We start from the raw sequence: 15334 nt of genomic DNA, 5'->3' as shown, positions 1-15334 counted from the left end.
CTTAAAGGAGACATTACAATCATTAACTGCATCTAAAATTTCTGAAAACTCAAGATTACTACCGTGAGCATGACTATTTTCTGGGAGGCATGTGTGTTTTTAGTGAAGGACTGGGCAGTATGAAGCACTGCCTGTACACTCACGTGTGTGCACACATGGAAAACGGACTTTTAACACTAGTTCCACTGGGGCTGGAATGGAGCCTGATGTGCCTGCCTCATTTACAGCCTTCTTCATGAAATCTGACACAGGGCTCCATTTCAGTGTTGCTCTTCTTGTGCAGAGTGAAAGCACATGTGGCTTCATGAACAGGGAAAGTGACAGCTGGCTGTGTCTCGACTTCACGGACGCCACCAAGAGGGTCTGGGGAGGCAACTAGGCTGAGGACCTGCGAGGGGACCAGCATGCCCAGCCCGCTGCCCTCCAGCACTGCCTGGGCCTGCACGTGGCCGGGGGACTTATAAGCTGAGGAACCTGGGTGAAAACGTAAGCAGGAGTGAGACCGCCACCACCCCCATCAGTCTCAGCGCATGACCAACCAGCCATAGCCCTGCAGGGACTCGGGGCATCTCCCCAAAGAAACAGAACAGAGGCTGCAGCCTGAGCACAGCTGGAGGGCAGGGGAGGGGGGCAAGGCTAGAAAGAGGCTGAGGAAGCTTTGCACAGAAGTGCGAGACCCCCACCCACTCCTGCCCCTCCCCCAAGCAAGAAATCTAAGTCTGCTCCAGCAAACTGCAGAAGAAGGAGGGCAGAATTTGGAGGTCAGGCCACAGAAGAGCCGGCTGCCATGGCCCACAGCCTGACAAGCAGCAGACTGCATTCATGTTTATACTGAGAAGAACAGTCCCCTCTCCCCTGACACCTGAAAGCCTCTATCACAAACCGCAAACACCAATGCAATGAACCAGGTGTGATGCAGAGGAAATGGACAGGGGACCTTCAGGATATCATTTCTAAAAAAAAAAAAACCCACAGAGGGCCAAGAAGAGTTTTAGAAATTAAAACTACGCTTAGTATTTTAAACTTAATAGATGGGTCGGAAGATAAAAGGAAATTTCTCAGAATGTAGACAAAAACTGGACAGTGGGGACACAAAGACAACGATACAGGAACATCAGAAGACGCAGGTTAGCAGGTCGCGTGTCAGTTAGTAAGGGCTCTGCAAGGAGAGGATGTGCATGGGGGTGGAGGTGTCCCAGAGAGTTCAGGGAGACGGCCCAGACTCAAGGATGCGAGGTCCTTCGCAGTGCCTGGCATAGAGCAGCCCAAACAGTTCTGGAAGAACCATATAGGGAAATTTACAGGTTTTATTACTCCCAGCACACCCCACCAGCGCCCCCGTCAAATCTATTAACTCTTCTGTGAAAAACCCCACGGGGCTTGTTTCTCTGCTCCCAGCCCTGCTGCCCTGGAAGTGACAGACACCCGAGACATGGCAGGAAGGGGACGAGGGTGGGGGAGGGCCTGCAGGGCTGGCCAGGGCCAGGGCAGAGGGGGCTCGCTCGTCAGCCAAGCTGCATGCTAGAAGGGGCTCCACTGACCTAACCCACACTCTGCACATCAGTGGGCATAGTCTCCCTTAAATCACAGCACGAATGAGCCTCTACAAAGCAAATGAGCATGTAATTTAAGAGTGCTCCTCCCCTAATTCTCTGCTATGATGCTAGGAAATGCTCTGCAAGCCAGCTCTATGTTCAGAGCCGCTGTAAATGGAAAACTTCAGGGAAAGCAGGCTTGTGGCCGGGCGGTGGAGGAAGGGTGCTAGGGGGCCTAGCCCCACCCTCCCTGCTGCTGGGCCTGTGCAGCCACCTTGTGTTGTGGGCCTGTGGGCCCAGCAGGCCCCTTGCCCAGGCCTTCTCATACCTGCTTCTGAGTTAGGAAAACGTTGGCATGCCTAGGGCTGGGCCTCCAAGTGGCCAATAAGGATGTAGAAGACACCCGTGCAGGCCAAAGAGAACTAACGTAAACAATGGTCTGAAATAAAGTACTGATAACAGAAACACTGTTTCTGATATAAACCCAGCGAAGTGGAAAAAAAAAAACTGCGTGTGTGTGTCTAGAATAGAAAGGAGACTTGCCTTATTTCACAAGGCACAGAGAGGGCAGGAGGACTTCACAGTGGGGCACACCACAGCATTTCTAGCACCGCCACTGCCGCAAGCCCAACCCCACGCCCTCAGCTAGAGGCCTGCAGTCTGCCGTGAACCTCCAGCAGTCTGGGAAGGATGTGTCTACACAGCCTCCCATCTCCAGCAGTGGAGACAGCTGCACAGCCTCATGTGCTGGGGAGGGGTCCTGAGTGACCTTTTCCTCCTTCCTTAGGCTTCTCTGAACTTTGCAACAATAAGGCAGACGAAACATGAAAAAGACAGGCAACATGGACATTCAGATTAACTGGGAAGGACCTGAGGAAGCAGGTCTGGGACAATGGCCTTCACGCAGAGGGGAGAGCTTGAGCCCAGCTCCACCTGTGCCCCCACACTGTGAACACGTGCCCCATCCTCCCCCTGCACTGTGAACACGCGCCCACCCCCACCCAGCCCAGCCCACTTCCACGCACCTGGGAGTTCTGGATCCGGATGGTGCCAGGCGACAATGCCTGTGTCACCACTTGGCCTTGGGGAGTGACAACTGTGACAGGCTGATAGACTGTACCCCCTGGAAAGGACAAGAAAAGTTAAATCACCCCAAGCCTCGACAGTGAGCACTATGCCTCAACGTACTCATGGAAGAATAAAGTCATAGCTTACGGGCTTTGAAAATCATTTCAGAAGGTCACCAGCACTTTGCTAGTTGACCTGTCCCTTCCAGGGTGGGGTGGAGGGCAGCCAGGGCTCCTCATGAGACAGAGGCGGGGTAGCTGGGGGAGGTGGGGAGTCCGTGAGCCCCTGCCTTGGCTCGCCTCTATTTCCTGGCACGTCCTAGAGGACTCAGGCAAAGGTATGCGATAACAGTTCTTTTTACTCTAGTTGTTTCTTTCATCCAAGGTGCTATCATCTTCCCGGGGAGGTTTCCTTTTGTGCGATTATGTGGGGGTTTCAGCATCAATTCCCCCCCGTCCTTCAGTGCCCTTGCCCTTTTCACGATGGTTCTGATGTGCAGTGTCTACTAAAAACCATCACAGGAGGACAGAGTCTGCAGTTCCCTGGTGCATCAAGAACAGGTAATCCCAACATTAAGACTGCATTTTCATTCCTTGTCATCAATTAATAACACGACTTAACGGAATTCTAGCTGAGATATTTCAAATCCTAAAAGACGATGCCATGAAAGTGTTGCACTCAATATGCCAGCAAACTTGGAAAACTCAACAATTTAAGATTTTCCAGGTGCTGCTAGGAGGACAATTAAAAATTGTGCTATTTAAAAATTTCAGGTGGTTTTGCTATGTATTTTCAACTTCTACATAAAACCTTTCCTTCCCATATTTTTTGACAGGGAAACACAATTTGCATAACACATTTGTTACTGAGAATTAACAAGAACCAGGCATTCAAAGAGATCTAGACACTGGTGGTCCTGTCCTGGGAACTGGCGTTAATTAGAAACCGTGGTTATGTGCTGCTTCATTCTAATATGAAGGACTTTTTTCTGCAAAAGCTCAAGGAAAGTGTCTCTTTCTCTCTCATCGTACCTGCCACTGTTGCCATGGTGACGTTCCCCTGCTGCAAAGCGGATGCTGGCACCACGATTCCTTGGGGGCTAAGAGTGCCTGTGATGGCACTTTGAATCTGCTGCAAGTCAGAAACACACAGTGAAGAGGTTATCAGAAAACAGAAAATCCATGGTTAACACTTCACAGCAAGTGGCATGAAGGCATCATTAATAAAGGAAAGATGCTCGAGAAAAGAGCATCATCAGATGACAAGTCTTCACAAGGCATGTGCTACATCCGTATCTGGAAACCAAGAGATGCAAAACTGACTTTTAAATATAATGATCAGTACTGAGATAGGACTTTCAATTTAGCTTCCAAAGATTATCTTTCACCTCATCAGCATAATAAACACACCCTACAGCCCTGGAGGTATAATTCAGTTCAGTTCAGTCGCTCAGTCGTGCCTGACTCTTTGCGACCCCATGAATCGCAGCACGCCAGGCCTCCCTGTCCATCACCAACTCCCGGAGTTCACTCAAGCTCATGTCCATCGAGTCGGTGACGCCATCCAGCCATCTCATCCTCTGCCGTCCCCGTCTCCTCCCACCCCCAATCCCTCCCAGCATCAGACTCTTTTCCAGTGAGTCAACTCGTCGCATGAGGTGGCCAAAGTATTGCAGTTTCAGCTTCAGCATCAGTCCTTCCAATGAACACCCAGGATTGATCTCCTCCAGAATGGACTGGTTGGATCTCCTTGCAGTCCAAGGGACTCTCAAGAATCTTCTCCAGCACCACAGTTCAAAAGCATCAATTCTTCGGCGATCAGCTTTCTTCACAGTCCAACTCTCACATCCATACATGACCACAGGAAAAACCATAATTAGGAAGACAAAAATTACCTGATCTCATGACACTCCTTTTCTATTCAACTCAGCTCAGAGTTTTCCAAGAACCAAAGTCTCCTGGACAAGATGAACTATTCAGAAGATGATGCCACAGGGTGGGGCTGTTGGGGGGCGGAGCGGGGGCGCACCCTGGGGCAGCAGAGTCTGTACCTGCCCTTCCTACTGCGCAGAGCACATCACAGCCCCCAGGGTTCAGGTGTGCGGGGTGCTGGGTCTGCGCCTGGCTGACTGCAAGAGCCATGAAAATGTCTGTAATACCACACTGGAGGATCTACTCATCTGAAGTCAGATCCAAATGGGCTAATTTATCCATTTTCTGTGATGGCTGCCCTGGAAGTTGACAAAGGACAGGCTCTCTGCACCTGGCTTCCAGCACTGGTTTGGCACAGAGCAGGCACCCAGACATTTGAGGGGTTAAACAGCCTATGTGGATATCCTTCAGAGATAATTCCTCTGTGTGCCATCACGTCGATTTGAACATAAAAGCTCCGGTCAGTCTACATCAAGTTTGCTGCATAAATACAAAGCTATCTAAATCAGTCATCTAAGCTCCCACATCAGGAACATAGAAAAAGAGGAGCAAAATGAGATCAAAGCAAGCAGAAGGAAGGAAATAATGAAGATGAAAACAGAAATAATGAAATTGAAAATAGAAGGACAGACAAAGCAGGGATAAGAGCTGGTTCTTTGCAAAGATCAATACACTGACAAATCCCTAGTAAGACTGACAGAAAAAAAAAGAGAGAGAGAGAGAAAAACAAATTAGCAATATTGGGAATGAAACAGGGCCTAAAAAGACCCTAAAGACATCAAAAGATGAAAAAGTAATACACTGTAAACAACTTAACACACATAAATTTGACATCTGCAAAGTCCAAAATGCAGCATAAAACAGATAATCTGAATAGCCCTATAACTAATAAGGAAACTGAATCAGTAATTTTAAAACTCCCAAAAAAGAAATCTCCAGGTCAAGGTAGGTAGGAGAATTCTGTCAAGCATTTAAAGAATTAACACCAGTTCTACATATCTCTTCCAGAAAACAGAAGAGGAGGGAATACTCTCTAATTCGTTTCATGAAACATATTATCCTGATACCAAAGTTAGCCAAAGACTGTACCAAAAAAGATAACTAAAACTAAGATCATGGCTTCCTATCCCATCACTTAACGGCAAATTCTATTTGGGGGAAAAATGGAAGCAGTGACAGACTTTTCCTAGGCTCCAAAATCACTGCAGATGGTGACCGCAGCCATGAAATTAAAAGACACTTGCTCTGTCTAGTCATAGCTATGGTTTTTCCAGTAGTCATGTATGGATGTGAGAGTTGGACTATAAAGAAACCTGAGCACTGAAGAATTGATCCTTTTGAACTGTGGTGTTGGAGAAGACTCTTGAGAGTCCCTTGGATGGCAAGGAGATCAAACCAGTCAATCTTAAAGGAAATCAACCCTGAATATTCACTGGAAGGTCTGACACTGAAGCTGAAGCTCCAACACTTTGGCCACCTGATGGGAAGAGTCAACTAACTAGAAAAGACCCTGATGTTGGGAAATATTGAGGGTAGGAGGAGAAGGGGGTGACAGAGGCTGAGGTGGTTGGATGGCATCATCGATTCAATGGCCATGAGTTTGAGCAAACCCCAGGAGATAGTGAAGGACAGGAAATCCTGGAATACTGCAGTCCACGGGGTCAAAAAGAGTCAGACACGACTTAGCAACTGAACAACAATTATAAAATTTATAAGGAAAAGCAAAGGAACTAGAATATTAAAAATAATTTTGAGAAAGAATAAACTAGGAGAAATCGACCTACCCAGTTTTGAGACACATATAGCAGCAGGAATCAAGACTAGACAGTCTAGATACACATAACAGAGAACACAGAAATGGGCCCTACTAATATACTCAACTAATTTTTTACAATAGTGCACACGTAATTCCATGGAGTAAGTATAGCCTTTTCAACAAACAGCGCTGGAGTGAATGGACAAACGTAGGCAAAAAACAAACCTCAAAATGGGTCACAGGTTTAAATGTAAAATATAAAATTTCTAGAAAAAAAAGTAAGAGAAAAAAATCTTTGGAATCAAGGGTTAGACAAAGAGTTTTTAGACTTGGCACTGAAAGTGTGACTCATAAAAGGAGATTTGATAAATAGGACTTTGTCAAAATTTAAAAGGTTTGCTCTGCAACAGACCCTATTAAGAGGATGCAAGATAAGCTACAGACTTGGAGAAAATATTGGCAAACAATATTTCTAATGAAGGACTTGGATCTAGAACGTTCAAAGGTCAACAATTTTTTTAAAATCCAGTTGGAAAATAGGCAAAAGACATGAGTAGAGTCTACACAGATGGAAATAAGCGCGTGAAAAGACGGCCGTCATTTTCCTGATGGCTGACGTGAGAGACAACCAAAATGAAATGTTACCCCACTTTCAGTGGCTGAATACAACAGTGCTCCAGCATGGATGAACTTGATGACATTGCGCTAAGTAAAATGCACCAAAGGAAAAATGCGTCACGATTACCCTCACACAAGGTACCTAGATCAGTCAAGTTCCGAGAGACATAAGGCAGGATGTGGGGCCAGGGGCTGGGGGTGGGGAGGACGAGGGGTCAGTTTCACGGGGGCGGAGCTTCAGGCTGGGAAGATGGCACGTTCTGGAGATGAGGGTGAGGACGGCGGCACAACCCTGTACGGCTGCTTGGCGCCCGAGCTGTGTGCTCTAAAATGGTCAAGGTGGTCAATTCTGTGTTGTGTGCTTTACCACAATTTAATATATTCATTTACAAAAAGAGAAACAAAGAAATGACTGGTGCTCTGCCTTGGGCTCTGGGGTAGGATGCAGTCAGGCCTACTAGGTTCATGGCGTGGAGCCCAGGCGGGAGGTCTCTCTGGCCTGAGGGGCCATGTGTGTTCCCAGCACAGGCCATGTTCGGAGACCTGGAGGCTCCTCAGAGCAGGACAGCCAAGCACAGTCCCCGCCCCCCTCCCAATCTTGAACAGCCTAGTGGCTTTGGACATCCACACGTTTCACCCTTGCCGACACCACGGTGACCCAACAGGCGTGCAGCCCTGACGTAAATACCTGGGACTGGACAGGGGAGTATGGGCTGCCGGGTTCCCCGCTCAGGAGAGTCTCGCTGTTCATCTTCGTTTTTAGACAAGCAATATAGCGACTGCAGAAATCTTTGCAGAGTTCATTAACCTTTTCCAGCTCAAGAAGATGAATACGCAAAACCTGGATGGCTTTCACCATCTAGAAGCAAGAAAATCGAAAGTTTCAGACAAGAACCAGGGAGCATGAGGGTAAGCGGCCATCGTCAGCACACAAGTCTCCTGTACAGACACAGCCGCCCGGGCTGCCAGGGCCAGATGGAGGAAGACTCAGAGTCTGCAGAACCAGCAAGCACTGCAGCCGCGCTGACCTGTGGCTTGCCGTCGGGCTCACCTGGGAGTAGGGGGGGCCTCCCAGATGGCAGGCACAGTCTGGGAGCTGCCAGGCTCAACCTCGGTCCCCTTGGGTGACTCACCTTGCTCTGCTCTGGTTCCTTCATCTGTAAACGAAGATGAACCTGTACCCACCTCCCAGGTGCTTCTTAATTTTGAAGAAGTTCAACTTACCAACTCTACTTGCAATGGATTCTGCTTTTGGTGTCAAGTCTAAGAAGAACTCTCTGCCTGGCCCTAGACTAGCCCCAGATCCTAAAGATTTTCTCATAGTTTTCCTAAAAAGTTCTTCAGTTTTATACAAAGGCACTAAATTTGGGAGTAATTTGCCTCCCAGTAGTACATAACATGGACACTAGTGAGAACCAGTACCACAAACACCACTTCCTGTGAACCCACAACCTAAAACTCAGCTCCAACCCCGTGACCTTGGTGGCAGCGGTTCAGGCATCTCCATGGAATGAGCCAGTCAGCCAGCTGATGCCGAGAATGACCATGCACCAGCCCCGCTGGCCCTGTGTGGGGTGTCTGGCAGGAGGGCCCCAGTCCTTGCCAGCCGGGCCCACACTGGCACTCCTGCTCCCTCCTCACTGATGGCAGCACATGGAGGGCCAGAGGCAGACAGCGCACATGGCCTTCATCCCCAGAGGGCGGGTGCTGTTGGCTCCATTTGCAAGATGAGGACTCAGACTCAAAGTCAGACACCTCATCTAGAAAATCTATCTAGCTGTAAGGGTGAATACATACTGAAAAATTAAAAACACCTAAGACCAAGGCAGTTTATTCAGGGAAGTTTTCCAAAAACCCTTCCCTGATGATGAGGGGCCTCGGGCTATGGTCTGAGAGCTGGCTGACTCCAGCGAGGATCTGGTGGAGGAACGCATCCCAGGCACAGGCTGCCAGAGCTGCCAGCGCTGGAGGGTACCACTCCCCTGGGGCACTGCAGTGACGTCACCCCAAGGAACTCTCCGCTGCCTTCAGAAAGCAAAGAGAACCCAGAGCTTGGGAGCACTGCATCTGGGAGGAAGGCGCCCTCATGAGCCAAGCTGGCTTCGGACAGAAAGGCCAAGGGAGGCCATGAGGGGCGCCAGAGGCTGTATTAAGCCAGTCCCTGCTCTGTGCTCATGCCCCAGCCCGCTCCTCCCCAGGTCTTCACACAGTCTGTCACCCACCCCCAGTGCTGGCCTCCAGAGCAAAGCCAGGGTCCACGATCAGGGAAGAGCTGAGAGCTGAAGCTGGACTCAGACACGCTGCCTGGGAGACAAGGCAGGGGACACGACGATGCCAGTGAACCTTCGCAAACACTCGGGAGGGACTGAACTCCTGGCTCACTCAGGTCACGGGCTCAAGCCATCTGGTTGGATGACTACAGGAAGGGGTCACCGGAGAATGCTGGAGACCTGGCTGATCTCAAGAAGTGGAAAATTCCCCTCTTCAGTAAAACCAAAAACAGTCCAAAGTCCTAATTAGAAATGTACAGTTTATTGAACAGGTTACACTTAGAAGAAGTAAAAATGAAAACCACGAATGTTACTTACTAAATTGTCAGTCTCTGGATCTTCACAGAAGAAGGGCTTTCCCTCCTTCTCCTGCTTCCTCACAAAGTTCTCAATGTCCACGTCGAAACTGGCAGAAGTCGTGCCTTCCGAGCCCTGTGTAGACTGTTCACATTTTTCAAACAACAAAGCTAATAATGGAAATAGTGGATGCCTGGGGGGAAAAAATGTTAAAATATGTGTTCTACATTTTCATGAAAATGCTTTAGTATGTATATACGCACTGTTTTATATAAGAGCTTTGCTGAGATATAATTCACCCGCTTACAGTTTATAACTCAGTGGATTTCAGTATAGTCACAGAGTTGTGCAACCACCACCATAGTCAATTTTATAATATGTTCACCCCCCCAAGGAAACCCTGTAGCTGTTAGTAGTCACTCTCCATTTTCTACCAAACCCCAGCCCCAGGTCACCACTAATCTGCTGTCTTACAATTGCCAGTTCTAGACATTTTACACAAATGGAGTCATATATTACGTGACCTTCAGTGCCTGACTTCGTTCACTTAGCATGCTGTTCTCAAGGCTTGCCAGGGTTGGAACATGTATCAGTCAGTACTCCATTCTTTTTCCTGGCCACATAATATTCCACTGCATGGTTAACACCAGTAGGATAACTCCAGAATTCACATTAGATTCATACTCCATTTTGAGTAGATTTTTGTATAGGATGTGAGATTAGGGCAAGGATCTCCTCTACTCATTGATGTCCAGTTGTTCCAGCACCAACTGGAAAGTCCACCTCTTCTCCACTGAGAAAATCAAGTAGACAAATTCTTCCAACTTCATTCTTATTTCTCAAAATTTTTTAGCATGTCTAGTTCTTTGACTTCCATATAAAATTTACAATCAACTTGTCTATACGTATAAATACATCCTGCTAAGATTTTCATTGGAACTGTTGCAGAGCTAAAGATAAATTTTAGGACATCTTTACTATGTTGAATCTTCCAATCCATGAAGATGGCATGCCCTTTTATTAAGGATTTCTTGGATTGCTTGCATGGGCGTTTTTCAGTTTTCAGCATAAACTTTCTGCATGTGTTTTGTCAGATTTACACCAAAAATTTTTTGGAGCTTTTGTAATGGTGTTATCTTTTTAATTTCAGTTTTCAATTGTACACTATAAAATAGGATTGGTTTCTATGTGTTGCTGTTGCAACCTGTGACCTTATTAAACTCAATTGTTTCATTCCGGAAGTTCTTGGGTAAACTTTAGGATTTTCTATACATAGACAATCATGTCATTTTGCATAAAGCTAATTTAATTTCTGCCTTTCTAACTGGATATGTCTTTTCCTTGTCTTGCCTCACTGAACTGGCTAAAGTTCTGTCAGAGAGATGAACAGGAGGAGTCAGGGTGGACACCTCTGCCTTGTCCCCAGACTTGGGGAAAACATTCCATCTTCCACCATTAAGTATGATGTGAGCTATAGGTTTTTTTGTAGTTTCCCTACATGAGGTTAAGAAAGTTCCCCTCTTACTGCTGCACTGATGGTTTTTAGTTATAACTGGATGTTGACTTCTGTCAAATACTTCTTGGCATCACTTGATACGATCATGTCACATGGCTCACTGGTTGATCTCTGAATGATGAACCAGTCTTGCTTCCTGGGATAAACTCCACCTGGTCACTAATAATCTTCTTTTTCCATGCGGCTTGATTGTGTTAATATTTTACTAATGATTTTTATGCCAAAGTTCACGAAGCACACTGACTGGTCTTCACTTTTCTTTTTCTGTATTGTCTTTGTCTGGCTTTGGTACCAGAGTGGATGCTCCACTCATAAGGTGGTTCAGAAGCACCCCCTCTTCTTCCGTTTGCTGGGAGAAATTGGGTAGACTTGCTGTTTTTCCTTCTTTGTGGTAGAAGTCTCTAGTACAACCATCTGGGCTTAAAGACTGCTTTTTGTAAGGATGACTAAAATGCAGACTTATATTCCAAAACTTTTTTAAAAAAGATACTAGCAATTACATGGTAACCGGAGAAAACTTTCACCCCAGCATCATCATATCCCAGCCCACTCCTCTGCCCAGCCACAGCTCACTGTCGGTTTAACCAGGCTTCCATCCTCATCACTCCTCTAAGCGGACACCCACACACTCCGCATCTCACCGCTACCTATAAATGGCCTGCTTGTCTGCATCCATCGGTGTCTGGGACCCCACTGGCGGAGGGCTCACTCCTTCCACATCTGGTTCAGAGCAGTTGGGGTCTTGTTCCGTTTTTAACTCTGTGACTACTTGCATCTGTGAGAGGAGGAAGAGTATTTTTGTTACTAAAAACAAAGTAAGTTGCTGCTAAATATTCTATTATCAAAGCAGTGGAACGGCAAACTGCCAGATGGTTATATAACTGGCAAGAGTACGAAAGGAATAATACCAACAAAGCTTTGAATGTACTAATAATATGCTTTTAAATGGCTTAAAAAAAAAAGGTCAGATTTCCAAACCATTTTAAAATTGAGAGGACTGATGTGTGAAGAAACACTTATTATTTTCAAAACCTCTGAAGGGAACCGGTGCACATGAGATCTGACCCATCCGCCTCTCCTTGCTGTAACATCCTCACAGTGGGTAATGCTGTGGTTGGAGAAGGATAAACAAACAGTCCACGTTCTCTTATCTTGTCACAAAAACAACTCAAGCCAAGACACTCCATATATGTGAAGGGGCTGGAATTCTCCCTTGCTGCTGCTGCTAAGTCGCTTCAGTCGTGGCTAACTCTGTGCGACCCCATAGACGACAGCCCACCAGGCTCCCCCATCTCTGGGATTCTCCAGGCAAGAATACTGGAGTGGGTTGCCATTTCCTTCTCCGAATTCTCCCTTACCAGTCCTTAAACTCAGGAATACACGAGGTATAAAACTTTAAGGAAAGTCACTGCATCTAGAAAGCAAAGACCAGTTGTGTTTAAAGAAACAGTTTTAAACATAAGAGGAAGTTTTAAAGCTATTATCATTGAAATTGCTTTGGCTGGCTGTGCTATTTGGAACTTAGGGGAAGAATATTTAAATCCCTAAACATAACAGAAATCAGTTTACAAATAAAACAAAACCACTCCATTAACTTCTCTTATCCTTGAGCAGATCAGCGCCCTGGCTTCTTCAGGGCTGGGGTGTCTGGGATCTACCCGCCTTGCCCCCAGCTGCTACCCCATGCCCCTCAAGGAAGCAGACTCTTGGGGGAGCCTGGGTGGGGGGCTCATCCTCAGTCAATAGAAGAATCTGCGTCCTGCCAGGAGGGCAGCCTGGCGCTCCGGGCCGCAGCCCTGCAGCCTGGCTCGGGCTTTGTTCTCGTCTCTCCAACAGAACAGAGCCAGCAGGTCACTCCATGATGCCTCTGGATGAAACAGCATACTTGGGAATAGTTTCTCTCTAAATATATAAACCAAAACCGAAAGCAACTGACTGAAGCCCAATCAAACACAGTATTTCTGGAAAGAAGAAGTCTAACAGTATTATTTTTTAAAAAGCTTAAGATTTATTTCAGGATTTTAAAAAATGATTGTGAAAAAAGAGAAATCTAACTGTTCACCCTCAGAGGGCTGTCTAAGTAGACGTGGTCAGTCTATATATGTAGAAAATCAAAAGCTTACTGGAAGGAACGCTCACATCGGTTTTCCACATCCTGAGAGGTGCAGAATTATTTCAAGCACTGGCCCAGCCTTCCCTGGACTCATTGCCTCAGGGTGGGGGTCAGCTACAGGGGCAGCGGAGGTGAGAGCATGTGAGGGTCCAGGGTCCCCAGGGCATGAAGCCCGTAAGAAGCCGCCACAGGGACGCCATTAGATGTGCCTCTGAGAAACAAAATCACTTGGAAATAGAAGAGGACTTCTGGTGAAGAGAGCAACCCGAAACAGAATTCCCTATCTCTGAGAAGTAAAAACACTTAATTTGAAAAGTCAACAAAAACAAAATTGCTGCAATGGGAAATATCCCAGGAATGGCACAAAACTGTCCATCAAGGAAAGACCTAACTTGGAAAGGGAGGGGCACAGCCTCCAAATCTCACTAAGTGGGGAGTGACAGGTGGGTGAGGTGCCCCAGGCTTGGGCGCTCCCTAAACCCTCAAGCAGGGAGCCGGGGATCGTGACCGCCTCCTGCAGGGATAGGAAAAGTACAGACAGAACCCCACGTGTCATCAGATGAGTCCCCTCCACCACCCACGTCCGGGGACAGAAACCGAGCAGATGGTCCGGCTCTACTCAGCAAGCGGGCAACATGGGAATCTGCGATCATCACCACAACCAGCTTTTCTGTAAAACCGATTTACTAACACTAACATTAAAAAGGTAAATTCCCAAGAAACTCTGATTTAGGGGACTCAAAATTACTGAATCTTGGTGTTATTTAGGAAACAACTTGAACAATTCTATAGCTAATCTTTTGAAGTACCAAGATGTAATAAATGCATCGAGCGTTTAACATTGAACCTGCACCTGCAGGGAGACGTGTGAACACACAGGCACTGCTGGTGTTCCAGCGCCAGGTCAGTGGACTGCTTAGGATGTGGGACAGAAGAACCTGCATCCATGGGGAGACGTGTGAACACACAGGCAGGCACTGCTGGTGTTCCAGCGCCAGGTCGGTGGACTGCTGAGGGTGTGGGACAAGGTGCAAGCGCTCACTTGTTGCCCATCTGGATAGCTGTCTATGCTCAGGGTCTGTGTCGCCATCATGGTGAATGAATTCCTTATAAAACATCAGATCGTCTTGAGTCAAACGCAAATGGTGTCTGGGAAAACAAAAGCAGGGAAGCGTCAGTCACTGAGTCAGAGCATTGCTGTCCCCTTACTCCACAGCACCCGTATACCTTTTAAAATACATTATTTCCACATGGAAAGTAAAAACCACCTTCACTATGGTCTCAGACAAATACTACGCATCACTTCGCACCTGCCTGCTAATCACACATTAGTACCTGCCTGGCCGGATGTGTCGGCTCATTTGCAGGCATTTGGGTCTCTTCCTCACTCACTGAGCGACACCTAGTAATGTCTACATGTGCAGGACACTGTCCTGGGCCCTGGGGCTTTCCCAGGACCACAAACAGGAGGGACAGCAGGCAGCACCCAGGAGACCTGGGCAGGGTAACATGACAGTGGGTGAGCGTGCAGCTGGCGGGTCCCAGGGCCATGTGACAGGGCAGGTACAGAGACACTGAACCTGCCAGGAGGCCAGTCTCAGGCAGGAAGGACACAGGAGGGCTTGGAGAGGCTGCGCCAGGCATCGGCTCGCATCACATGCAATGCAGAGGTGGACACTGACACCCACCTGTCAGCGCGCACTCAGGTAAATGAGATGAGGGAAATGGGTGGGGACAGGATGGCGGAGGCAGGGGCAGCTGCCCGCCTCCTACAGGCAGTAGGACAATGGTGCTGTGTGCAGAGGGACAGCAGGGTGGGGGCGCTGTGGGGACACAGAGCAGGTCACACCTGCTCACGGTCCAGGTGAACACTGTGGTCTTCCTGGGGGGACAGGAAGTCCTGGGAAGGTGTGAGCAGGAGGGCACTGAGGCTTCAGCTCAGGACAGTTCCTCTGATGGTGTGCAGGGTGGACTGAATGACTGTGGAGATAAGGAGGGTGGGGGCACGTGGACAAGAGCCTCGGGAGCAGAGGGCGTGCAGAGTGTCTGCGCTGGGCATGTAAGGGTCGGAAGAGTTGACGGTTCTCACCTGAGCAACCGGCCGAACAGAGCCGCATGTCCCGAGGTAGAGCCGACTGTGGAGAGCAGGTTCTGTGACCTGGGGGAGAGAGAGCAAGATACAGGACATGGCAAGCTCGAGACACTTCTCAACATCCACAAGGGAACCTGA

The 15334-nt window shown here is 47.8% G+C and overlaps 1 protein-coding gene across 2 annotated transcripts in view; it reads right to left on the bottom strand.

Annotated features, from left to right (window-relative positions):
• Positions 1–15334, bottom strand: part of PKNOX1 (PBX/knotted 1 homeobox 1) — a 45400-nt gene that overhangs the window by 10810 nt on the left and 19256 nt on the right. For both annotated transcript variants that reach the window (XM_055414724.2, XM_055414732.2), the window contains exons 2-8: positions 15194–15262; positions 14147–14253; positions 11639–11766; positions 9497–9668; positions 7597–7767; positions 3635–3734; positions 2561–2658 (exon numbers count right to left, since the gene is read on the bottom strand). In XM_055414724.2, the coding sequence (XP_055270699.1) occupies positions 2561–2658; positions 3635–3734; positions 7597–7767; positions 9497–9668; positions 11639–11766; positions 14147–14197 (720 nt within the window). In that variant the 5' untranslated portion in view covers positions 14198–14253; positions 15194–15262. The remainder of the gene's footprint in view (positions 1–2560; positions 2659–3634; positions 3735–7596; positions 7768–9496; positions 9669–11638; positions 11767–14146; positions 14254–15193; positions 15263–15334) is intronic.

This window comes from Moschus berezovskii, chromosome 1 (assembly GCF_049115385.1).
Source record: "Moschus berezovskii isolate FMDL1 chromosome 1, NW_MosBer_1.0, whole genome shotgun sequence".
NCBI classification, from domain to species: domain Eukaryota; kingdom Metazoa; phylum Chordata; class Mammalia; order Artiodactyla; family Moschidae; genus Moschus; species Moschus berezovskii.
Note: the sequence above shows the minus strand (reverse complement) of the source record. Positions and strands in the feature narration are given on the sequence as shown.